Source organism: Nyctereutes procyonoides, unplaced genomic scaffold (genome assembly GCF_905146905.1).
Source record: "Nyctereutes procyonoides isolate TBG_1078 unplaced genomic scaffold, NYPRO_anot_genome, whole genome shotgun sequence".
NCBI classification, from domain to species: domain Eukaryota; kingdom Metazoa; phylum Chordata; class Mammalia; order Carnivora; family Canidae; genus Nyctereutes; species Nyctereutes procyonoides.
The window spans coordinates 26,743,865-26,770,747 of record NW_026575041.1 but is presented as its reverse complement, the minus strand read 5'-3'; the positions used below and the strand labels follow the sequence as shown (position 1 = coordinate 26,770,747).

At 35.8% G+C, this 26,883-nt stretch overlaps 1 protein-coding gene across 2 annotated transcripts in view; it reads left to right on the top strand.

Moving 5' to 3' along the window:
- Positions 1-26,883, top strand: part of PGR (progesterone receptor) — a 109,190-nt gene that overhangs the window by 71,804 nt on the left and 10,503 nt on the right. Inside the window, exons 4-6 of one of the 2 annotated variants that reach the window (XM_055320794.1) lie at positions 6,091-6,396; positions 24,230-24,374; positions 25,808-25,938. In XM_055320794.1, the coding sequence (XP_055176769.1) occupies positions 6,091-6,396; positions 24,230-24,374; positions 25,808-25,938 (582 nt within the window). The remainder of the gene's footprint in view (positions 1-6,090; positions 6,397-24,229; positions 24,375-25,807; positions 25,939-26,883) is intronic. The other variant, XM_055320795.1, reaches the window with a different exon arrangement.

Sequence of the window (26,883 nt, the reverse complement as noted above, 5' to 3'; positions counted from 1 at the left end):
CTGTGAAAAATACTATTGGTATTTTGATAGAAATTTCATCAAATCTATAGATTGTTTTAGGTAGTTAGAACATTTTAACATCAATTTTTCCAATACATGACCATGGTTTATTTCTTTTTTTTAAATAAATTAATTTTTATTGGTGTTCAATTTACCAACATACAGAATAAACCCAGTGCTCATCCCGTCAAGTGTCCCCCTCAGTGCCCGTCACCCATTCACCCCCACCCCCCGCCCTCCTCCCCCTCCACCACCCCTAGTTCATTTCCCAGAGTTAGAAGTCTTTATGTTCTGTCTCCCTTTCTGATATTTCCCACACATTTCTTCTCCCTTCCCTTATATTCCCTTTCACTATTATTCATATTCCCCAAATGAATGAGAACATACGCTGTTTGTCCTTCTCCGATTGACTTACTTCACTCAGCATAATACCCTCCAGTTCCATCCACGTTGAAGCAAATGGTGGGTATTTGTCGTTTCTAATGGCTGAGTAATATTCCATTGTACACATAAACCACATCTTCTTTATCCATTCATCTTTCGATGGGCACCGAGGCTCCTTCCACAGTTTGGCTATTGTGGACATGGCTGCTAGAAACATCGGGGTGCAGGTGTCCCGGCGTTTGATTGCATCTGAATCTTTGGGGTAAATCCCCAACAGTGCAATTGCTGGGTCGTAGGGCAGGTCTATTTTTAATTCTTTGAGTAACCTCCACACAGTTTTCCAGAGTGGCTGCACCAGTTCACATTCCCACCAACAGTGTAAGAGGGTTCCCTTTTCTCCGCATCCTCTCCAACATTTGTTGTTTCCTGCCTTGTTAATTTTCCCCATTCTCACTGGTGTGAGGTGGGATCTCATTGTGGTTTTGATTTGTATTTCCCTGATGGCAAGTGATGCAGAGCATTTTCTCATGTGCATGTTGGCCATGTCTATGTCTTCCTCTGTGAGATTTCTCTTCATGTCTTTTGCCCATTTCATGATTGGATTGTTTGTTTCTTTGCTGTTAAGTTTAATAAGTTCTTTATAGATCTTGGAAACTAGCTCTTTATCTGATATGTTATTTGCAAATATCTTCTCCCATTCTGTAGACTGTATCCTTTGCTGTGTAAAAGCTTCTTATCTTGATGAAGTCCCAATAGTTCATTTTTGCTTTTGTTTCTTTTGCCTTTGTGGATGTGTCTTGCAAGAAGTTACTGTGGCCAAGTTCAAAAAGGGTGTTGCCTGTGCTCTCCTCTAGGATTTTGATGGAATCTTGTCTCACATTTAGATCTTTCATCCATTTTGAGTTTCTCTTTGTGTATGGTGCAAGAGAGTGGTCTAGTTTCATTCTTCTGCATGTGGATGTCCAATTTTCCCAGCACCATTTATTGAAGAGACTGTCTTTCTTCCAGTGGATAGTCTTTCCTCCTTTATCGAATATTAGTTGACCATAAAGTTCAGGGTCCACTTCTGGGTTCTCTATTCTATTCCATTGATCTATGTGTCTGTTTTTGTGCCAGTACCACACTGTCTTGGTGACCACAGCTTTGTAGTACAACCTGAAATCTGGCATTGTGATGCCCCCAGGTATGGTTTTCTTTTTTAAAATTCCCCTGGCTATTCGGGGTCTTTTCTGATTCCACACAAATCTTAAAATAATTTGTTATAACTCTCTGAAGAAAGTCCATGGTATTTTGATAGGGATTGCATTAAACGTGTAAATTGCTCTGGGTAACACTGACATTTTCACAATATTAATTCTGCCAATCCATGAGCATGGAATATTTTTCCATCTCTTTGTGTCTTCCTCAATTTCTTTCAGAAGTGTTCTATAGTTTTTAGGGTATAGATCCTTCACCTCTTTGGTTAGGTTTATTCCTAGGTATCTTATGCTTTTGGGTGCAATTGTCAATGGGATTGACTCCTTAATTTCTCTTTCTTCAGTCTCATTGTTAGTGTATAGGAATGCCATTGATTTCTGGGCATTGATTTTGTATCCTGCCACGCTACCAAATTGCTGTATGAGTTCTAGCAATCTTGGGGTGGAGGCTTTTGAGTTTTCTACGTAGAGTATCATGTCATCGGCGAAGAGGGAGAGTTTGACTTCTTCTTTGCCAATTTGAATGCCTTTAATGTCTTTTTGTTGTCTGATTGCTGAGGCTAGGACTTCCAGTACTATGTTGAATAGCAGTGGTGAGAGTGGATATCCCTGTCTTGTTCCTGATCTTAGGGGAAAGGCTCCCAGTGCTTCCCTATTGAGAATGATATTTGCTGTGGGCTTTTCGTAGATGGCTTTTAAGATGTTTATTTCCCTATTTGTTTGTGTCATCATTTTCTTTGAACAATGCCTTTAAGTTTCATAGTTCAGGTCTTTTACCTCCTTCATTAAATTTATTCATAGGTATTTTATTATTTTTGGTGTGATTGTAGATGGAATTGTTTCTAAGTTTATCTTTCTGCTACTTCATTATTAGAGTATACAAATGTAACAGATTTTGTTATATTGATTTTATATCCTGAACCTGTACTGAATTCATTGATTACTTCCACTAATAGTTTTTAGTGGAACCTTGAGTATCTATTATCTATGTAACTAACTAACTAACTAACTAACTAACTAACTATATATATATATATATATATATATATATATATATATATATATATATAGTTCTATTCTTCCTGGACATATATATATATATATATATATATATATATATATATATATCATGTCATCTGAATTTGTGACAGTTTTACTTCTTCCTTACCAATATGAATCCCTTTTGCTCCTTTTTTTCTCATCCAGTTGCTGTGCTAAGATTTCCAGTAGAGTGTTGAATAACATTGATGAGAATGGACATCCTTGTCTTGTTCCTGATTGTACAGGAAAGACCCCGTGTTTTTCACCTTTGGGTATGCTGTAAACTCTGGGTTTTTCATATATGGCCTTTATTATGTTGAGGCATATTTCTCCTAAATCCACTTTTTTGAGAGTTTTTACTATGAATGGATGTTGTATTTTGTCAGATACTTTTTCTGCATCTTCCAAGGTGGTCATGCAGTTTTTAATCCTTCTTCTTACTTATTTGATGCATCACTTTGATTGATTTGTGAATACTGTACCACTCTTATATCCCCGGGAAGAAATCTCACTTGATTATGCTGCATAATTTTTAATGTATCATTGAATTCTATTGGCTAATATTTTGTTGAGTATTTTTGCATCTACATTCATCAGAGAAATTGGCCTATAGTATCTTTATTTGGTTTTAGTATCAGGTTAGACCTGGCTTCATTGGATGAATTTGAGATTTCCTCCTTTTTTAATTTTTGGAATAATTTGAAAATAATATGCATTAACTTTTCTTTAAATGTTTGACAGAATTCACTGGAGAGGCCATCTGGTCCTGGACTTTTGTTTGTTAGGAGCGTTAGATTGCTTATTCAATTTTATTGCTAGTAATTGGTCTATTCAACCTCCCCTTTACTTCCTTATTCAGTTTGGAAGATTGTTTATGTTTTCAGGTATTTATCTCTTTCTTCTGGGTTGTCCAGTTTGTTGGTCTGTATTTTTTTGTAGTAGTCTCTTATACTCCATTGTATTTCTGTGGTGTCAATTATTTCTTCTCCTTTATTTCTGCTTTCATTTATTTGAATCCTCTCTATTATTCCTTGATGATTCTAACATTTTGTCAAATTTTTTTACTTTTTTAAAAATCAGCTCTTAGTTTTATTGTTTTTTCTATTGTTTTTAGTCTATTTTTTTTTTTATTTTGCCATAATCATTATTTTTTTCTACTAGCTTAGGGATCAATTTGTTATTTTTCTAGTTCCTTCAGATGTAAGATTGGATTCTTTATTTGAGATTTTCTTATTTCTTGAAGTAGGCCTATATTTCTATAAACTTCCCACTTAGAACTGCTTTTTCTACACCCCAAGGATTTTGGAGCATTCTGTTTTCATTTTCATTTCTGTCCATGTATTTTTTTTATTCCGTCTGTGATTCCTTAGTTGACTTATAAATTGTTTAGCCTCTGTGTGTTTGTGTTCTTTCCAATTATTTTTCTTGTAACTGATTTCTTTCTTTCTTTCTTTCTTTCTTTCTTTCTTTCTTTCTTTCTTCTTTCTTTCTTTCTTTCTTTCTCTCTTTCTTTTTTTCTTTTTTTCTTTTTTTTACTGATTTCCAGGTCTATATCATTGTGGTTCATCTGCTTGGGGCTTTCTATTCTTCCTGGACTTGGATGTCTGTTCTCTTGCTCATATTAAGGAAGTTTTCAACTATTATTTCTTCAAATAACTTTTCTTTTCCTTCTTTCTCTTGTCTCCCTCTGGGATCCTTAAAAGTCAAATACTATTACTCCTTATGATGCCATGGAGTTTCCTTAACCATTTTGCACTTTTTATTCTTTTTTCTCCTTCCCACTAAGCCTGGTTGCCTTCCATTACATTATCTTCCAGATTCTGCATCCTCTAGTCTGTTATTGATTTCTCCAGTATATTTTTTAAAATTTCAGTTATTGAATTCTTCGTCTCTGACTCATTCTTTTTGTACTTTCCATTTCTTTATTGAAGATCTAACAAATTATCCACACTTTTCTCAAGTCCAGAGATTTGACTATTACTTTGAATTATTTATCATACATTGGTTATTTTCATTTTATTTAGCGCTTTTGCTGTAATTTTGTCTTGTTCCTTCATTTGGGAAATATTTCTCTGTGTCTTCATTTTGCCTATCTCCTATGTTTGTTTATATATATTAGGTAGGTCAGGTATGTTTCCTGGTATTGAAAGTAGTGACCTTGTGAAGAAGAGGTCCTGTGGTACACCACAGCACAATCCCCCCTGGTCACCAGAACCATGTGCTCCAGGGCTGCCCTTTTATTTGCTGTGTATACCTGCTGTTGTGGCTAATCTGCAGTTGCTTCCAGCCCAGCCAGCTGCAATGACCCAGTTTGCCTGCTGTGGGCACACTGGACAAAGTTTGGTCTTTTGACACACGTTTGAGGGTCTTTTCTGAGGTTACTGGGGGCTCATTTGTGGATGAGGCCAACAGTCAAACCAAATGTCTGCAATTAGACACTCTGCCAGTTTCGGATGCATGAAGTTGTTAAGGCTTGCTCCCTGCACAGGCAGCTAAGAGGCTATCTGCTGGAACCATGGGCATGCTGATGTATGAAGTTATCTCCCACCCCCTTTCCAGGGTCAGAGTCACTTTGGAGAGATACCTACTGAGGTGGGTCGGTCCACTGGAGAATGCTGTTGTTGGGTACACCATTTTAGCAAGGTAGATGGAGAGTATTTGTACTAGTTCCTACTAGAATAGGCATTTAGCCCACTGGTATTGAAATTAAGCCACACTGGTATTGAAAGCCCAGTGTTATATGCCATTTTCCCAGTGCAGGTGCCCAGTGCTAGGAGTGCCCAGCTCAAGGGAGTCTGATTCTCCTGTTTTTCCATGCTTGTGATGCCTCTCCCTTTTGTGGTCAGTCCCACTAAAGGCTCAGTTCCCATTTGTGTCTCCAACCCTCTTATGCTTTTCAGTGTGCCCTCCTCTCCACAAATAACTGTGGAAGGTCTGTTCTGCCAGTCTTCAGGTCATTTTCAGAGTTGGTTGAATAGATGTAGCTGCTATCTCAGTATGCCTGTGGGACAGAGTGAGCTCAAGATTCTCCTACCCCATCATCTTACACTACTCTGGGCTAGCTCTCAACAAATTCCTAAAAAAATAAAACCCAAATAAAGATTCAACATTTACTGAAAGCTATGTTTTAAGTAATTTAATATGTAGTATTAGCTTTTGGGAGGCAGTTTAGTTGAGCTTAGATTCTACTAGATGCCATTTGTCTTTTCATACATGTTGCTTGCAAAGTTCCTTAATCCTCCATTAGATACTGGTTTAAATATTCACACCACACCAACCCAGGAAATGCTGGTATAATTAATCTTCAATCCAAGTCTGAAACCTAACATTTTACTTATTCAATTTCATTTTATTAGATTGATGCTAAGACCTACAATGCTATAATTCTAAGACTTAAGAAAAATAACAGTCTGCTGGAAGATTTAGTTGATATGTATTTACATGATCTTTTCTCTTTTTTTCTTTATAGGTCGAAAATTTAAAAAGTTCAATAAAGTCAGAGTTATGAGAACATTGGATACTGTTGCTCTCCCACAACCTGTGGGCATTCCAAATGAAAGCCAAGCTCTAAGCCAAAGAATATCTTTTTCACCAAGTCAAGATATACAGTTAATTCCCCCATTGATTAACCTGCTAATGAGCATTGAACCAGATGTGATCTATGCAGGACATGACAACACCAAACCTGATACCTCCAGTTCTTTGCTGACGAGTCTTAATCAACTAGGCGAGAGACAACTTCTTTCAGTAGTCAAGTGGTCTAAATCATTGCCAGGTAATAATAATTTGTATATAAGATACAATGAAAATTTTACCATATTTCTTGTACTAGTAGATTGTTAAAGTCTGTACGGTAAATTAAACATTGTATAAACAGCATGTGATAGTATGCATTTCAGCAGTTCAAAATACTTGTCTAGGATCCTACTGTGTCCTATGGAAATACCAAAGTCATATATAATACTTTGAGTCTTGATGATTCGAGAATTACATGCATGAAGCATTCAGGTAACAGCATAAGTTTATGTGTTCAAGCACAGATGTTATAGAAATTTAGAGAAAGACAAATTGACCATCTTAAAAGTGTTTAGTTCATTCTAAGTGCTTATTTAACCAACCTCAAACAGCTGAAAATAAAACTGAATGTGTCTATTCATATAACACATTATATGAATAGTATAATAAAATTTATGGATAGTATTCAGAGTAGAGTGGGGTATTTAAAGTTATTTAAGAAACATAATTTACAGAGGCACCTGAATGGCTCAGTGGTTGAGCGTCTGCCTTTGGCTCAGGTCATGATACTAGGGTCCTGGGAGGGAGTTCCCACATCAGGCTCTCCACAGGGTGCCTGCTTCTCTCTCTGCCTATGTCTCTGACTCTCTTTCTGTGTCCCTCATGAATATATAAATAAAATCTTTTAAAAAGAGAAACATAATTTACAAATATATATAAATAATTTGGGTATAGGCAAATGAATTTCCTTCTAGTCACTATTTTCTCTAATTTATTTCAGACAAAGCAGATAACAGTGAGAATCTGGCTTGTACCATCATGAAAGAATTTAAATCACTTTATTTAAAAATTAGTTTTGCTTCCTCAGCACAAAGCCATACAAGGATGCAGCTTTTACTTGGCTAAATCCGAGACTACAGAGCCAGGAGAATACATGGGTAGCCATTAATCCCATAATTAAAAATAGTGCATTTTTAAAAATTATATTCTCTTCACACCAAAGATATTCTTATACTTTTTTGGACCCGTTGATTTTTCCAGTATCTGATCAAGAATTAAGCATATTGTGCCATTTAGTCTCCAGGTAAATTCAGTAGTCTTTCTTAAAGATTCTTTTCTCAATTTTCCTTAATATACTTTTGTTATTATTTTGCCTGAAGGATTTGAAATTCAATAGATCACTTGTTATTCAAAATTCAAGGTTATGTGAAACAGAAAGAAAAATAGATTCCTATTTGTTGGATCTTTTTTAAACAATACAGGTTGAGAAAAAATGTAATAAAATTCACTGCTCTATGGAGATAATAAGTAATTTTATAGAGAAATCCAAATACCCAAGTTCTTATTAGCTTCATTGTTGCTGAAAGTCTTGGGCAGGTAATTTTTTTAACATTAGAAAATTTCTGAATTTTTAAAACTTACTGTAAAGTGGTTATCAAATTTGATAAATATTAAATTAAGATATTACAATAGGATTGATTTTTTTTTCTGTTTAAAAGTAGGAGTATTTAAACATGGGTTTAACTTTTCTTAGTTTTTATATTATTTAGAAAAGATAGTTTCTTTGATTTTGATTGATATGGCTTACTTTTTTTGCATTTTGGAGGTTCTTTACTGTTGAAAAATATTCTACTATCAGTTGGTAAAGTTAGAAAAGAACCAGTTATAGCATAAAAGATAGTGTATTCACTTTGGGTAAAAGCTAGTGAACATTTTAAGTTGGAATATTTACCTGTGAAGATTTTTCATTTTCTTTTTTTTTAAGATTTTATTTATTCATTCATGAGAGACACACAGAGAGAGGCAGAGACACAGGCAGAGAGGCTCCATTCAGGGAGCCCAATGCTGGGACTCCAGGATCACGTCCTGGGGTGAAGGCAGTTGCTCAACTGCTGAGCCACCAATGCCTCCTACCTGTGAAGATTTTTTTCATCCTCACATTCTCAAAAGAATGGGAGGAAATTTTTACACTGAATTTAGAGGCAATTTTTTTAATGTTGCAAAAATGTAATTTGTATGTAAGTAAAAAAGAATGGTGGCATCCACTAGTATTATAGGTACCATTTCCATTAACTGTAACAATAAGAGAAGCTTACTCGATAATCTAATTTGATAATTTAAATGAGCAAATGACTGTGTGGCCCATGATCTACGTATGCATGGTCTGCATACAGCATGAATGATGAAAATGGTCAATGAAACAGAGTGATTATATTTAACTCTTTGAAAGGGCTCATACATGTAAAGTAATCTGGTATCATTAGCTAATCAAAACTTTTCAATTGACTTTAAGCTAGAATACAGTTTTGACTCACTTGATTCAGTCAGTAAGTGTCTGTTGCATACCTGCTCTGTGCATGGCCTAATGATTAAACAATAGTGTTAGAAAGGAAAGCCAGAAGTGTGGGCTCATAGTGTGAACACATTTTAGTGCAACACATCATAGCATTGGGTCATCAATTTTGCACATGAGAGAAACGTATTTTATCCATTCACTCTACATGTTGCTTGGCCTATGAAAGATAAAACTTTTGTTAAATGAGACCTATTAAGTCAGGATGTCATGAACAAGGGATAGTGGAAAGGGAGGTGCAGGGAGATGGGATGATTGGGTGACAGGCACTGAGCGGGGCACTTGACGGGATGAGCACTGGGTGTTATGCTACATGTTGGCAAATCGAACTCCAATAAAAAATATACAAAAAAATTAAGTCAGAATGTCAGTTTACTTATTTATAGTGCAAAAGAGATGCTGCTAGTAAAACATGTTGACAGGTCAATACAATAGGAAAGAATATTTTGGAAGTCAGATTAAGATCAGATGCAAAATAATCATAACTAAGGTAACAATGTGCCAGAAGGCTCAAAGGCATATAAGTACAGGTCCCCGAAGGGATGCTAGTTGCCTGGTCAAGGCCTCTTCATTTCTTCTTTGTCTGCGCTCTTCTATTATCTTGGCCCATTATAGTAATTGCAGCTTGTCTTACATCTCTCATGATATTTTAGAGATATCATTGCTCCTAATAATGGAGACTTGCAAGATGCTTTAGTCTCATAACACATTTAAAATGACCTCTTAGGGGATCCCTGGGTGGCTTTAGCGGTTTGGCGTCTGCCTTTGGCCCAGGGCACGATCCTGGAGTCCCAGGATCGAGTCCCACATCAGGCTCCCGACATGGAGCCTGCTTCTCCCTCTGCCTGTGTCTCTGCCTCTCTCTCTCTCTCTCTCTGTCTGTCTGTCTATCATGAATGAATAAATAAATAAAAATCTTAAAAAAATGATCTCTTAGGACACGTTACATCTGACATATTATATCTATTATGTGAATGATTTTTTTACTTTTAGCTATAACTTCAGTTATAGCTAAAATATTTTATTATTTTGAGTTTGAAGTAACACAATATTTGCAAAATTTAAAAAAATGAACAAGATAAAGTTCAGGAGAATGGAGGAAGTGGAGGATCTTGAGCTCACTTCATCCTAGGAATACACACTATATCTGTATAACTCACTCTGAAAATGACATGAAGCCCAGCAGAACATAGCTTCCACAGTTATTCGTGGAGATGAGGCCACATTGAAAATAAGAAGAGGGCAGAAACATGGTTGAGATCCAAAGCCCCAGCAAGACTAACCACAAATGGGAGAGACATTACAAGCACAGAGAAATGACAGGAACAGGCCCCCTACTGGACACCCTCAGCACTGGGGACAAGCACTGGGAAGATGAATCCTCATAACCTCTAGCTTTGAAAACCAACAGGGGTTAACTTGGCAAGCTTTGAAAATCAATTGGGCCTAACTCTGGATATATTAAAAAAATCAGTGGGCTTAGCTCTAGGAGGGCTAAAGGCGAATAAGAAACTAATCTTCCCTCCTTAAAGAGTTAATATAATAAATAACCCAACTGACCCAACACAGCATATAGCAGCAGTTTGAATAGTACCTGGGGTATATGTGGAGAGTATATTACTAATCTTAGAACATGGGCTAGAGGAACATAGATCTACAGGAGATTTCTTCAGGAACAAAAGTGCTGGCAGACACCATCTCTCTTCTTCTCCACCAGCCTCACTCTAGACTGCTAGATACTTTTGGATACCAGAAGGAGCACCACCTATCTTACTAGCAGCATGTACCCAATTTATGTTCCCAGGCAGACTCACCCCTTCCATCTTGCCCACTTCAGCAAGCATTCCTCAAAAGGGATCCTGCCCTGACACACTGTGCAGCAGCCCCAGGAGGGACTGACACCACTCCAAAGTAACTCCTGCCCTGGGGATAGTAGGAAATAACCCCACACCCAGCACATGGGCAGTTCCAGCAGCTGACCATTTTAGCTGGCCACACAGTGATAACACCCTGTTTACTTTGCCTGTAGCTGTGGCAGACATACTGAGTGGAAAAATCTGGTCTGACTGCCAGCCCCAACTACCACAGAAAGCTCCTCAGGGGGCCACATATGGAGAGCACTCTGCCAACTGATGTCCATTTAATTGCAGCACAGAGTGCAAACAGCTAGCCTGACTGCTGGCATTGCCCTCCAACAAGCCCATGGTTATCTCAGACACACCCCACAGAAGCACAGGGACCAAACCCTGTCCTATGAAACCACAACAGGTAAAGCCAGTCATTGCAGCTGACTGGACTAAGAATTAAGTCAGCTAGTGGCTCAGCCACAAATGTAGTGCTCACACAGCCCATATCCAGGAGACACCTCTGGAGCACATGGTTCTGGTGAACAGGGGACATTGACTACTAGACACCACAAGACCTCTTCCTCACAAGGCCACTACTTTTAATACCAGGAAACATAGCTAACCATCCTAATGCCTATAAACAAACAGAGTTAGACAGAATGTGGCAGAGGAATATGCCCCAAATGAAAGAACTGGACAAAATCACAGCAAAAGAACTAAATGAAATGGAAATAAGTATTATGCCTGTTAAAAAAATTCAGTAATGCCATAAAGCTATTCACTGGACTTGAAAAAAGTGTGGAAGGGAGTGCCTGGATGGCTCAGTCAGTTAAGCATCTGCCTTCAGCTCATGATCTTGGGTCCTGGGATTGAGCCCCATCTTGGGCTCCCTGCTCAGGGGGCAGTCTGCTTCTCTCTCTCCTTCTGTCCCTCCCCACTGCTCATGTGCTCTCTCACTCTCTCTACTCTCTCAAATGAATAAATAAAATCCTTTTTAAAATTAAAAAAAAAGAAGAAAAAGATTGGAGGATCTCAGTGAGACCTTCAACAAAGAGATAGAAAATATAAAAAGAACCAATCAGAGATGAAGAATTCAATAACTGAAATAAAAAACACTCTAGACAGAATCAACAGCATATTAGACAATGTAGAAGAACAAATCAGCATCTGGAAGACAGACAAAGTAATGGAAAACAAACAACTGTAAAAAGAAAAATGAGTAATAAAGAATTAAAGAATTAAAATATGGTTAAGGGAACTCAGTGACATCATTAACTGTAATAGCATTCATGTTATAGGAAATCCAGAAGGAAAAAAAGAGAAGGCAAAGAAAACTTATTTGCAAAAATAATAATAAATCGACCAGTTACAAACCCAGTATGGAGGTTAAGGCACAAGAACAGTAAAATCAATTATGTCTACAAAAATAGATCTAGGAAGTCACAAAATAAAAGGATGTAAAATATGGCAGGGCAGAAAATGGGGAAGGGAGTAAAAATATAGGACATAAATGTGTCCAAACTTAAGTAATCATCAAGTTAATGGAGATTAGGGATCCCTGGGTGGCGCAGCGGTTTGGCGCCTGCCTTTGGCCCAGGGCGCGATCCTGGAGACCCGGGATCAAATCCCACGTCAGGCTCCCGGTGCATGGAACCTGCTTCTCCCTCTGCCTATGTCTCTGCCTCTCTCTCTCTCTCTCTCACTGTGTGACTATCATAAATAAATAAAAATTAAAAAAAAAAAAGAACTGTAAAAATTTATTAAAAAAAAAAAGTTAATGGAGATTGCAATACACATAGATGTTATATGTGAAACCAATAGTAACCACAAATTTAAAACCTATAATATATACACACACGAATAGAAAGGAATCCAAGCATAACACTAAAGAAAGCCATCAAACCATAAGGAAGGAAACAAAAGAAGAAAGAAACAGAGAAGAACATAAACAACCAGAAAACAAGTAACAAAATGGCAATGAGTGCATACTTCTCAATTATTACTTTAAATCAAATGGACTAAATAATCAAAAGACACAGGGTGATGGAATGGATTAAAAAGAAGGCCCATCTGTATGCTATCTACAAGAGACACTTCAGACATAAAGATAGATACAGATTGAAAGTTAAGGGATTAAAAAACATTTACCATGAAAATGGATGCAAATAAAAAACTAGAGTAGTAAACAAGCTTTAACAGACATAAAGGGAGAAATTGACAGTAATACAATAATAATAAGGACTTTAGCACCCTATTTACATCAATGGATAGATCAGACAATTAACAAAGAAACAATGGCTTTGAGTGACACATTAGTCCAGATGGACCTTACAAATATATACATAATATTTCATCCCAAAACAGCAGAAAACTCATTCTTTCAAGTATACATGTGACGTTTTCTGTGATAAATCACTTGAGGCCACAATACAATTCTCAGTATTCAAGAAGATTGAAATATGATATCATTCATCTTCCCACCACAATAGTATAAAACTAGAAATCAGCTACCAAAAATTATCTGGAAAGAACATAAATACATGGAGGCTAAATAACATGCTTCTAAATGATGAATGGTCAACCAAGAAATCAAAGAGGAAATTAAAAAAAAAAACCAGAGTAAAAGAAATTAAACACACAACTGTGTAAAATCTTTAGGACACAGCAGAACTTCGGGGGTGGGGGGGAGCTGCAGATACAGACCTGCATGAAGAAACAAGAAAAATCTCACACTTTGCACCTAAAAAAGAGAGAAAGAACAGAGCCCAAAACTAGCAAATAAATATTATGGCAGAAATAAATGAAATAGAGACTAAAAAAGTAATACAAAAGATCAATGAAACCCGGAGCTTTTTCTTTTGAAAATTAAGGAAAATTGATAATCTTGAGCCATATTTACTAAGAAAAAAAGAGGACTCAAATAAAATCAGAAACAAAAGAGGAGAAGTAACAACCAAAACCACAGAAATGTAAAGGAATATAAGAGAGTATTGTGAAAACTTACATGCCAGCATATTGGATAACCTAGAAGAAATGAATAAACTCCTAGAAACATATAACTTTATAAAACTGAATCAGGAAGAAATAGAAAATTTGAACAGACTAATTACTAGTAAGGAAATTGAATCAGTAATAAAAAAACAGAACAAACAGAAGTCCAGGACAAGATGGCTTCACAGGTGAATTCTAACTAGCATTTAAAAAAGAGTTAATACCTTTTGGTTTTCAATTTTTTTCCAAAAAATAAAGAGGAAAGAAACTTCCAAATTCATTCTACAAGACCAGCATTACCTTGATGCCAAAACCAAATAAAGGTGCTACAAAAAAAGGTAACTGCAGGCCAATATCTCTGATAAATACATGTATACAAGAATCCTTGACAAAATATTAACAAATTGAATTCAATAATACATTTAAAAATTATTCAGCATGATCAAATAAAACTTATTTCAGGGATACAAGTTTGGTTCAATAATACAAAATTAATGTGATACATTACATTAAAAAGAGAAAAGATAAAAACAATATTATCTTAATAGATGCAGAAAAGCATTTAAGAAATTACAACATCTCTTCATCATAAACTCAACAGAAAAAGTTTAAAGGGAACATATTTCAATCTAATAAAGACTTTTGAAAAACCCACAGGTAACATCTACTTAATAGTAAAAACTGAGAGCCTTTTTTCTAAGATCAGGAACAAGACAAGGAATTCCACTCTTACCACTGTTATGCAATATAGTACTAGAAGTCACAGCTTCAGCAATTCAGACAAGAAAAAGAAATACAAGACATCCAAATTGGTGAGGAAGAAAAAAACCTGTCATTTTACACAGATGGCATGATATTATATATAGAAAACTCTAAAACGTCTACCCAAAACTATTAGAACTGATAAACTATTTAATAAAGCTTCAAGATACAAAATTAATATATAGAAATCAGTTGCATTTCTATACAATCATAATGAAGTAGCAGAAAGAGAAATTAAGAAAACATCACCATTTACAACTGTACCAAAAAGAATAAGATATCTAGGAATAAGCATAACCAAGGAAGGTGAGAACCTGTACTCTGAAATACCGATGAAGGAACTTGAAGATGGCACAAATGAAAAGATATTCCATACTCATGGATTGGATGTTCATATTACCCAAAGCAAGCTACAGATTTAATGCAAACCCTATCCAAATAATGGCAGCATTTTCCACAGAACTAGAACAAACAGTCCTAAAATTTGTGTTCACAGATGAACCGAAATAACCAAAGCAATCTTGAGAAAGAAGAACAAAGCTGAAGAGTTCACAATCCCAGACTTTAAGAAATAGTACAAAATTGCAGCAATCTAGACAATCTAAGCAAGGTACTGCCATGGAATCATACACATAAATCAAAGGAACTGAATAGAAAGCCCAGGAGTAAACCCACAACTATATGACCAATTAATCTTCAACAAAGAGGGAAAGAATATATAATTGGAAAAAATCTTTTCAACAAATGATGTTGGGAAAACTGGACATGCAGCAGAATGAAACTGGACCACTTGCTAACACTATACACAAAAATAAACGCACAATGGATTAGGACCTAAATGTGAGAGCTGAAACCATAAAAATCTGAGAAGAGATACAGACAATAATTTCTTTGACATCAACCCTAATGACAATTTTTTAATTTTTTTTTTAACGATAGTCATACAGAGAGAGAGAGAGAGAGAGAGAGAGAGGCAGAGACACAGGCAGAGGGAGAAGCAGGCTCCATATACCGGGAACCTGACGTGGGATTCGATCCCGGGTCTCCAGGATCGTGCCCTGGGCCAAAGGCAGGCGCCAAACCGCTGCGCCACCCAGGGATCCCAATGACAATTTTTTAGATGTGTCTTCTGGGGCATGGGAAACAAAGGCAAAAAATAAACTATTGGGAGTACATCAAAATAAACTTCTGCACAAAAAAGGAAAACAACTGGGATGCCTGGATGGCTCAGCAGTTAAGCGCCTGCCTTCAGATCAAGGCATGATCCTGGAGACCCGGGATCGAGTCCCACATCAGGCTCCCTGCATGGAGCCTGCTTCTCCCTCTGCCTAAGTCTCTGCCTCCCTCTCTCTGTGTCTCTCATGAATAAATAAATAAAATCTTAAAAAAAAAAGAGTTTTAAAAAAATAATTAAAAAATTAAAAAAAAAAAAAAGAAAACAACTAACAAAACTAAAACACAACCTACTGAATGAGAGAAGCTATTTGCAAATGACATATCTGGGGATCCCTGGGTGGCGCAGCGGTTTGGCGCCTGCCTTTGGCCCAGGGTACGATCCTGGAGACCCGGGATCAAATCCCACGTCGGGCTCCCAATGCATGGAGCCTGCTTCTCCCTCTGCCTATGTCTTTGCCTCTCTCTCTCTCTCTCTCTGTGTGACTATCATAAATAAATTAAAAATAAATTAAAAAAATAAAAAATAAATAGAAATAAAAAATGACATATCTGATAAAATATCAGTATCCAAAATATGTAAAGAACTTACGCCAACTCAACATCAAAAAACCCAAATATCCCAATTTAAAAATTGGCAGAAGACATGAATGGACATTTATTTCTTCAAAGAAGACATCCAGTTGGCTAACAGACACATGTAAAGATGTTCAGCATCACTCATCATCTGGGAAATAGAAACCAAAATCATGATGAGATATCACTTCACATCTGTCAGAATGACTAAAATAAAAAGGACAATAAATAACAAATGTTGGCAAGGATATGGAGAAAAAGGAACCCTCACATACTATTGGTGGGAATGTAAATTGGTGCAATCACTGTAGAAAATAGTATGGAGTTTCCTCCAAAAGATAAAGATAGAAATATCATATGATCCAGTAATGATATTTCTGGGTATCTACCCAGAGAATGCAAAACACTATTTCAAAAGGATATATACACCTCTATGTTTATTGCAGAAGTATTTACAATAGCCAAATTATGGAAGCAGGCTAAGCGTCCATCGATAGATGAATGGATAAAGAATATTGGTATATATATGTATGTGTATATACACACACACACACACAATGGAATACTATTCAGCTATTAAAAAGAATGAAATCTTGCCATTTGCAACAACATGGATGGAGCTAAAGAGTATTATGCTAAGTGAAACGAATCAGTCAGAGAAAGACAAATGCCATGTGATTTCACTCATCTTTGCAATTTAAGAAACAAAGCAAAGAGCAAAGGAAAAAGAGTGAGAGAGAGAGAGAGAGAGAGAGAGAGAAACCAAGAAATAGACTCTTAACTATAGAGAACAAACTGAAGGTTACCAGAGGGGTGATGGATGGGGGGATAGATGAAATAGGTGATGGGGATTAAAGAGTACATTTCTCATGAGAAGCACTGGATAATGTATGGAAGTGCTGCATCACTATATTGTACACTTGAAAGTATATAATACTGTATGTTAATTATACTGGATTAAAATTAAAAACTTAAAAGAAAATTAAAACACTAATTTGAAAAGATATATATATATATATATATATATATCTGCTGTTTACTGCAGATTATTTACAATAGCAAAGACTGGAAGCAGCCCAAGTGCCCCATTAATAAATGAATAAATATAGAACATGTCATATATTTAAAAAGCGAGATTGTACCGTTTGCAACAACATAGGTGGACTTAACAGGTATTATTCTAAGTGAAATATATCAGAAAAAGAAAAATACTATATGATTTCAGTTATATGTGGAATTAAAAAAAAAAAAACGAAGAGACCAAAAAAAAAAAAAAAAAAGACTCAAAATAGAGAACAAATTGGTGGTTGCCAGAGAGGAAGTTGCTAGAGGGACATGTGAAATAGAGGGCTCTAATAGGTACAAATTTCCAGTTATGAAATAAAGAAGTCATGGAGATGAAAATTATAGTAAAGAGAATAAAGCCAGTAATAGTGTGTGAACATTGTACAGATGGTGACTATACTTAACAGTGGGGGAGCCTTGTATAATGTACAAAATTGTTAAATCATTATGTTGTATACCTAAAACTAATATAACACGGTATGTTAGTTAAATTTTTTTAAAATATAAACTCTGTATGTTAGTTAAGATATATTTCTTCTCTGAAGGAACTTTCAATCCAGTGGAATAAATAAGATACTCAAACAACTATAGTGATGTGTGAATGTGACATAAGATACAAATATAAAGATAAGAGAGACAGAAGACACTTTTGGCTTCAGGGAACCAGAGAAGGCTTCAGAGACAAAGTGTTAATTACATTTCAACTTGAAGGAGAAATGAGACTTTGGAATAGTGTAACTTATAATGTAAAATAAGGAAACCATGATGTTTGGTGAATAATGAAATAGACTAGCGTAACAGTGATTCTCCATCTTTTCAAGTATAAGGGTCCCTTTGTAACATAAAAAAGTATTATCATACCTTCCTCCAAAGCATAGTAATGAAAACATTTAATTGAGAAAATACATTTGTAAATATGTTTTCTCAAACACTACTACAGTAAGTATTGGCATCCTGGGGGTTTCGTCACCCAAGTATTAGGAAGTTACTGATAATAAATTTATGTTGGGGAGAGTAAGTGAAGGAAATTTAGAGGCATAAGTTATGGGTTGATCAAGGAGGATCTTGAAAGTCAAGGCCAGCTTTGGAAATTAAATTAATAAGTACTTATTACCAATTCAATTTCATTTTGAAATATTCTTTATCCTTTATATCAGGATATTATAGCAGAATTTATGTGACAGGTTTGAGGGAAATATTTCCTTTTTATAAATTTTGTCCTGATTCTTGTTTATTCTTGTTTATTTTGTGAAAAAATCTATGAGGATCAATGCTTTAACATTTTTAAACATTGCATTTTTTAATACATATCTTACTTCTTCATCCTAGTTAGCCAGACTACTTGCAATCAACAGTATCAGAACACTGGAACAATCTTTTGCCTTGCTTACTGCCTTCGAAGTATCCCAAAATAGCTTTTGAGTCAGGGACAGCCACTACATATGTGACAAAGAATATTTTCTTTCATCCCAAATAAAATGAATAAATCAAATTACTGCCCCCCAAAAAAAAGTGTTGGGAAAGAAATGAAATTAGCCTATGAGTAAAGTCAAGCTTTGGTAATACTTTTATGAAGCCTCTCAAAGATGACTTTTTTCTAGCCTCCTGTTCCACTGAATTACTATTGCTGATGCCAACAAAATTTTTTATCAAATATAATAAATACCTTCAGATTTTAATATGGTTTGCATGCCCTTGAAGCCTTGACAAAGTACCATTTCTTGCTGATACTCTTACTTTGGCATTTATCATTTCCCTTCAGGTAGATATGTTTCTCTCAATGTGCACATTTTGTTTCCTTTTTGGATGTGTTTTTCCATTCACATGATAAATTTGGCATTTACTCCAGTAGTTTCTAACTCTACACACACTAGATGAGCCCATTCACAACCTTGTCTTCAGCTACCACTATATTCTGGTGATTCCTAAATATGTAAGTATCAACCTAGACCCTCTAATGAACTATTGAACCAGGTATTTCAATTATTTATTATATATTTCCACCTGGATGATTTCCAGGTCAGCATGGCCTTCTCCATAAACCTAAAACCTTTTTCTTTATCTTGAAATAGTGCATCAGATAGAATCTTGGGCAATGAGGGGGGCACTTGGCGGGATGAGCACTGGGGGTTATGCTATATGTTGGCAAATTGAACTCCAACAAAAATTTTTTTTAAAAAAAGATAGAATCTTGGGTATCATACTAGGCTCAATTTTCTCCTTCACCTCTTGTCCAGTTAGTTATCAAATTCTGTCAACTCCACTTACTAAATATAAATATATGATTGATTATATATACTACTTCCACTGCTACTTCCCTAAATTAGTTGAGGTTTCCTAGATTTCAACTGTAGCTCTTTTAGTAACCCTATTGCTGGTTTCCCCCAACCACCAAACAGTCCTTTTCTGCCACCAGAATCATCTTTCTAAAAATAATTATAGTCAATTATATTATTATTCCCTTTCCTTTTCATAACAAAGTTCAAACTTCTTAACCTTAACATCCAAGATTCCTCTGTGAATTGGTTCCTGAATTTACAATATTATCTTTCATTCTTCCTCTCCACGCAGCTCTAAGTTTCAATACTCACAATGCTTTTTGCTCAGTATCCTGCCTCCTTTTGCCCATATTGTTTCCCAACCCAAAGATCCTCTTCATTCCCCACAGTTTCATCCCTAACTAGGCTGGTCAGTTGGCTGGTCCCTAACTAGCCTTCAGGATTATAATTACCTGTCACTTCCCCAAGGATAAGTTCCCTGTCCTTCCCAGACTGAGTCATTGGCCCCTTGGCTCAATCACATCACCTTTGCCTTTGTCAACCGTACTATCACTCTGAGTTGTAATTATGTTCTCATTTTCTGTCTCACCAGATTGCAAGCGTTAAAGGTAGAAACATATTTCTAATCTTTGTGCCTACTTGAAACCATAATGCTTCATCCAGAGGGATGCTTAAATAGTGTTTATAGAAATTTAAATTATGGAATTGATACAAATGGAACTGTGCCCTCTTAAATCATTAGCCATCAAGTCCTTATTCATGAAAAAAATCATATGCATGTTGGTGATTATACTTATGCTGTAGTTTTTTTGTACTCCTCAAAGTTCACTCATACTTTGTGTTAGAAGGTGCTGAGATATTTAATGTTCCACCTTTGTTGTTAATTAAATGTTTCAGTACACGACAGTTTTTATAGCAGCATAACCTATATATTTTATCAAAACTCTGGAGGTAATACAGGAGAACTTAGGTCTTGCATGCCATGTGTTAGCATACACTTCTTTAAGCATTAAGGATTGAACAGCTTGTAACAGAATTTTTGCCAGAAATTATCAGGTCAAGTCACTTAAAAGGAAAGGGTATTTTTCTTTACTACTTGTTAAACGCAATTAAGGATCATCCATCACTTTCTATGTGAAGTTTTTCATTTTGATCATCATTGCAAATGTACTGACTTTACCTGATCATTATCATCAATGGGAATTTGATCTTAGTGTTCCTGTCTTTGTTTCAGTATAAAGTAATGAATGATATTACAATTAATGGGGAAAAAAATCACACTTCTGTACCAGGCATGTTCAAGTCAATTTAACAGTGTACATTTATCACAGATAAGCCCTCTAAGAGGTGGTTATTTTAAAAGCTATTTTTCTGAGTTGTTTTTCAATCTGTTAAATGGAAATAATATACTTTCTGCTATAAATATTGGTAAAATTTCAAAAGTTTTAAGCTATTTCAGCAAGATTTGCCTTTTATATTATAATCTACTAAAAATTTTCCTTTATTTTTATTTCTTATTAATCCCAGACTGCAAAAAAGAAAACAAGCAACCCCGCCCCCAAAATAAAGGGTAGGGTAAAGTAGACACAAACATGTAAATGTAAGTGGAATATGTTTTTTAAAAAAGAACAAATGAATTAAGTGTTTTATTATGATGTAAAAATTTCAAATTAGAGATTAACATGAAACAAAAGCCTGGAGTGAAATATAGTAGGTCAAATATTTAAGTAGTATGAAAATTTCTTTACAAAGTTATGAAATTGACTAAGAAAGGAATAAAGAATGAAAATCTGTTCCTGAAGATGATAGTGATAATTTATATTTTTTAAAGATTTTGTTTATTTATTCATGAGAGACACACAGAGAGAGAGGCATAGACACAGGCAGAGGGAGAAGCAGGCTCCATGCAGGGAGCCCGACATGGGACTTGATCCTGGGTCTCCAGGATCACAGCCTGGGCGGAAGGCAGGCGCTAAACCGCTGAGCCACCCAGGGATCCCGATAGTGATAATTTATTAATGTTTTAATACATCTGAATAATTTAATCTAGCTTTCAATGAGCCTGTTAGGTTTTTGTCCCTACCCTATTTCTCTGCGTCTGTTCTGTCTCAGTAATACTGTTATCATCCACCATTCCTGCAAAAATACTGAAACATCTGTGAGGCAACTTCTTCCTATTTACTTATAATCAATTGCCAAATCTCTTTGATTTTACACTTTAAATATTTCTCTGATGTAGTCCCTCCACTATAAATCTTCCTGTTGACTTATTTCAGACTTTTATCATCTCTCACATGGCCTTTAGCAATAGTTTCCAAATTTTTCTGTAACTCCCTATTTACTCCCTTGAATCTATCCTCTACATGGCTACCAAAAATCTCTCCATAACACAAATATTTAGGCTATGTCATATTGTTGTTCCTTAATAGACATCTCTGATCACAGCCTCCCAACTCCAGATTTACCTCTTTGCTTCTCCCTCCTTTAAATTCATCAGTGCTGGGCTAATGATCTTCTGCAAAACAGGCAAAATTGGAATTGAAAAGAGGTGGATCCTTTGCTGTGCAAAAGCTTCTTATCTTGATGAAGTCCCAATAGTTCATTTTTGCTTTTGTTTCTTTTGCCTTTGTGGATGTATCTTGCAAGAAGTTAAAGTGGCCGAGTTTAAAAAGGGTGTTGCCTGTGTTCTCCTCTAGGATTTTGATGGAATCTTGTCTCACATTTAGATCTTTCATCCATTTTGAGTTTATCTTTGTGTATGGTGCAAGAGAGTGGTCTAGTTTCATTCTTCTGCATGTGGATGTCCAATTTTCCCAGCACCATTTATTGCTGCTCTGCTTGCCATCAGGGAAATACAAATCAAAACCACAGTGAGATACCACCTCACACCAGTGAGAATGGGGAAAATTAACAAGGTGGGGAACCACAAATGTTGGAGAGGATGCGGAGAAAAGGGAACCCTCTTACACTGTTGGTGGGAATGTGAACTGGTGCAGCCACTCTGGAAAACTGTGTGGAGGTTCCTCAAAAAGTTAAAAATAGACCTGCCCTACGACCCGGCAATTGCACTGTTGGGGATTTACCCCAAAGATACAGATGCAATGAAACGCCGGGGCACCTGCACCCCGATGTTTCTAGCAGCCATGTCCACAATAGCCAAACTGTGGAAGGAGCCTCGGTGTCCATCGAAAGATGAATGGATAAAGAAGATGTGGTTTATGTATACAATGGAATATTACTCAGCCATTAGAAACGACAAATACCCGCCATTTGCTTCCACGTGGATGGAACTGGAGGGTATTATGCTGTGTGAAATGAGCCAATCGGAGAAGGACAAACATTATATGGTCTCATTCATTTGGGGAATATAAATAATAGTGAAAGGGAATGGAAGGGAAGGGAGAAGAAATGGGTAGGAAATATCAGAAAGGGAGACAGAACATGAAGACTCCTGACTCTGGGAAAAGAAATAGGGGTGGTGGAAGGGGAGGAGGGCGGGGGGTGGGGGTGAATGGGTGGTGGGCACTGAGGGGGGCACTTGACGGGATGAGCACTGGGTGTTATTCTGTATGTTGGCAAATTGAACACCAATACAAAATAAATTTATTATTAAAAAAGGTGGAGAGAATATTTTGACCATTGAGTCAGTGCATTTGCTCTCTCCCTACCATCCTCCCTCTATCTCCAACACTGGAGAAGGGCCTAAAAGAGGTTGTAAAGGTATGAAAGATCAGAGGATTCCTCTCTCTCTCTCTCTCTCTCTCTCTCTCTCTCTCTCTCTCAACACACACACACACACACACACACACACACACACACACACTAAACCTCTTAAACCACATGGCCATTTAAAATGAGACTGAATTGTTCCCAAAAAAAGTGACCATAAAACTACGGAATCTACCTAAGACATAATTAAAGGATATTAAATACAAATCAAACAAAATTGAAAGCAGTGGTTTTATAAAACAAAATCAGCTTATTTTTAAATCCCAAAGATTTAAGATTCTTCAACAATCTGATTACACTCTGCTTGAGGGTGATCTCCTCAGGAGTTATTCAATATAACTCAATAAGCTTTAATAAAACTTTTTTTATATAAAATATAAAATTATTTATATATTTTATATAAAATATAAAATTTATAATTTTATAATATATATAAAATTATATAATAATTATTTCAAATTTCTATGTATTTTTTCCAGTTCCCTGTTAACTTTCTGTATCGCTGAATTTATGTGCTTGTCTTTCCTCTTGGCTTGTGAGTTTCTTTTAAGGGCAGAGTTTCAGTCTTTCATCCTCTCAACCATTTTAACACAGTGCCTAGTGCACAAGTGAGTCTCAATAGATGAATGTTGTATGTGTCACTGATGGACAATGGTCAATTAGTGAATTCTCAGAAATGCTAAATAACAGTGACCGGTTTTATTTTATTATTTCTTAAAAGATTTTATTCATTGATAAAATGAATAAAGAGAGAGCACAAACGGGGAACAGCAGGCAGAGGCAGAGGGTAAGGGAGAAGCAGGCCTCTCAATGCATGGTTTAATCCCAGGACCCTGGGATCATGACCTGTGCCCAAGGCAGATGCTTTACTGACTGGGCCACCCAGGTGCCCCCAAAGTGATTAGTTTTAATTACTTCGAAGTTGTTCCTTTTTAATTTCTCAGGCACTACTATGTGTTAATATTTCCTTATTTGTCGTATAAAATGCATTGAAATTGAAAACAGTATATTACCTTACTTACATCTATTTTCAAATTTCTATGTATTTTCAACATTTTAACACAAGTGATTTTGGGGATCATTTTATTTAATTTGTAGGTTTTCGAAATTTACACATTGATGACCAAATAACTCTCATCCAGTATTCTTGGATGAGCTTAATGGTGTTTGGACTAGGATGGAGATCTTACAAACATGTCAGTGGGCAGATGCTATATTTTGCACCTGATCTAATACTAAATGAGTAAGTAGTAACTTGATTTTTTATTGTATTATCACATAAATGTATATGTAGGATAATCTTGAAAATTACATTCCAATAGAGGTTTATACATCTATAATAATAGAATAGATAGAATTTTCCTGTAAGGTTTACCAGAATTATCTCAGGATATAGCTTGATATAACAAAATAAATAAAATTGTATCATCATATCAGTAATTTGATATTTGGAGATTTACCCTTTTGTTTCAATATATAGTAGTCATCTCAGATCCATTTTTTTAAACTTTAAAAATGTATCAAGAAATATACTTAAATACACTCAAAATGAAATATTTAGTTTACCAAATTAAAATTTTATACCTTGGTACTAATGAAGATAATGATGAAAATTAGAAGTATTTTTGGTTGAAAGTATCAACTTACCTTCAATGAGTAAAGATATTATCTTTCCTCCTAGAGGAAAAATCAGACTGGTAAGTTATTTTAAAGATTGAAAGATAAATATTTCAATTTTCTTGGCTATATTTAAATTACTATAATTATTTTTCCTACATACAACCTTAAACTGAATAAGAATTATTTCATGGAAATATTTATGCTATTCAAATGATGAGTGCTGACTCAGAATTAATGACATATTAAGTTACTTTTGTCTTTATAGTTAACAAGTAATTTTCATATATTTTATTCCATCTAATCCCTTGAAACAGGGAAGGAATCAGTGTCCTTCATTTTACAGGTCAGGAAACAGGCTCAGAGAAATTACATGTCCTGCCAAAGAATCTGAGTGAGAGTCAGGATTAATTTTAGCTCTTCTGAGTCAAAATCTAGTTTTCTTTTTACTAGCTGCATGTGACTAATGTGGGTATTGTAGAACAGCACATGGTTGAGAAAATACCTTTAAAAAAATTTCCTCAATCTTCACAATTAGTGTTCAACCTTGTCAATTATTTAATCCTTTGTAATGTTCTCTTTTCTTTGTCACCATACATTTCCCCTAGAATAGTTCTTAGTGTAACTTCTACCCTGAATACACTGAACTACTCTATGTTCTTCAGTTCCTATGAACCGAATCCGTTCTCCCTTTGGATTAGACACAAAAAAATATGTACTTTTTAACAGAAAAAAATAATCAATAAATTTATGATTCCCTGGGTGTTCCTCAGCTCCACATTCTCAACTCCTTAAGTTTTTAAAATATAATAATAAAAGTGAGAACATTAATTTTGGTCAATATGTATTTAATTGATTTCCTAACTTTAAAATTTCTTAACCTCAGAAATTCAGTATTGTGAATAGTTTATTAGTTTATTTTGATTACAAAAAGACATTTTCTGTAATATGTAAGTTACCATATTTCATTTTCTCTGATAAATTTCACAAACTCGCTAAGACATTGTATGTTTCTTTTTTCCTGTTGCTCTTTCCTTTATGTGTTGTGTATGATACAAGACAGAGGATGAAGGAATCATCATTCTATTCATTATGCCTCACCATGTGGCAGATCCCACAGGAGTTTGTCAAGCTTCAAGTTAGCCAGGAAGAGTTTCTGTGTATGAAAGTATTGCTACTTCTTAATACAAGTGAGTACAAGCAACTTTTACAAGACATTTACTTTCTTAATTTTTAATTCATTGGAAAAGTCTCAAATGATAATATTGCTGAAGTTTTGGAATATAGGTAAGGCCTGGAGCTGATGACCAATAAAGAATTCTTGAGATGTCTTTGGTGCAAAATGGTGGTTTTATTAAAGCCTGAGGACAGGACCCGTGGGCAGGAAGAGCTACCGCCTGGGCCTGTGAGGGGTGACTGATTATATACCTGGGAGTTTGGAGGGGTCTGGGGATAGCACAAAATTAGAGATAAGGAATTTTGGAAGCAAGGTTTCCAGGACCTTGAGGGGCCTGGCTATTGTTGGGAAAAGGTCACTTGTTACCGTCTAATAAAACCTGAGTCATGAGACCCTTCAGATGTCTTTCAGTGGGCCATGTGCTTGGAGGATGATTGCCAACATGTATCTTGGGGGATAGAGATAAAGGGAAATTTCTAGAGGAATTTTTATATGTTAAAGTAGACTTACAGGCTCCTGGGGGTCGGGCTAAGATTGCCTTTTGCCCTTAGCAAAGTATGGACATCAAGGCAGTTGGGTCCGTAGAGGAACGTCCTCTGCCAGTTTCAGGGACTTGTCAGTGTGCTGCCCTGGGCTTGTGCTTTGTTCTCAGCTAGTCCTCTGTTCCCCCATCAATATGGTCATATGATTATACATGAGGTATGAATCTTAGATTGTGGCTGCAAAGGAGAAACACCTAATACACTGTCACAGACATTGATAAAATTACCTTATATTTCTCAAGTTTTATATAATAGCAAAATAGCCCACCAGTTCAGCCAATTCTATTTTTCAGATAAAACATGATTAAGTTACTTTTTCACATTCACCTAATTTGGTATTATGAGCCAGTTAATACTGCATAAAGATAAATTATCTTCCATCTCCTCCTACTCCACAAAGCACTTACTGTATAATA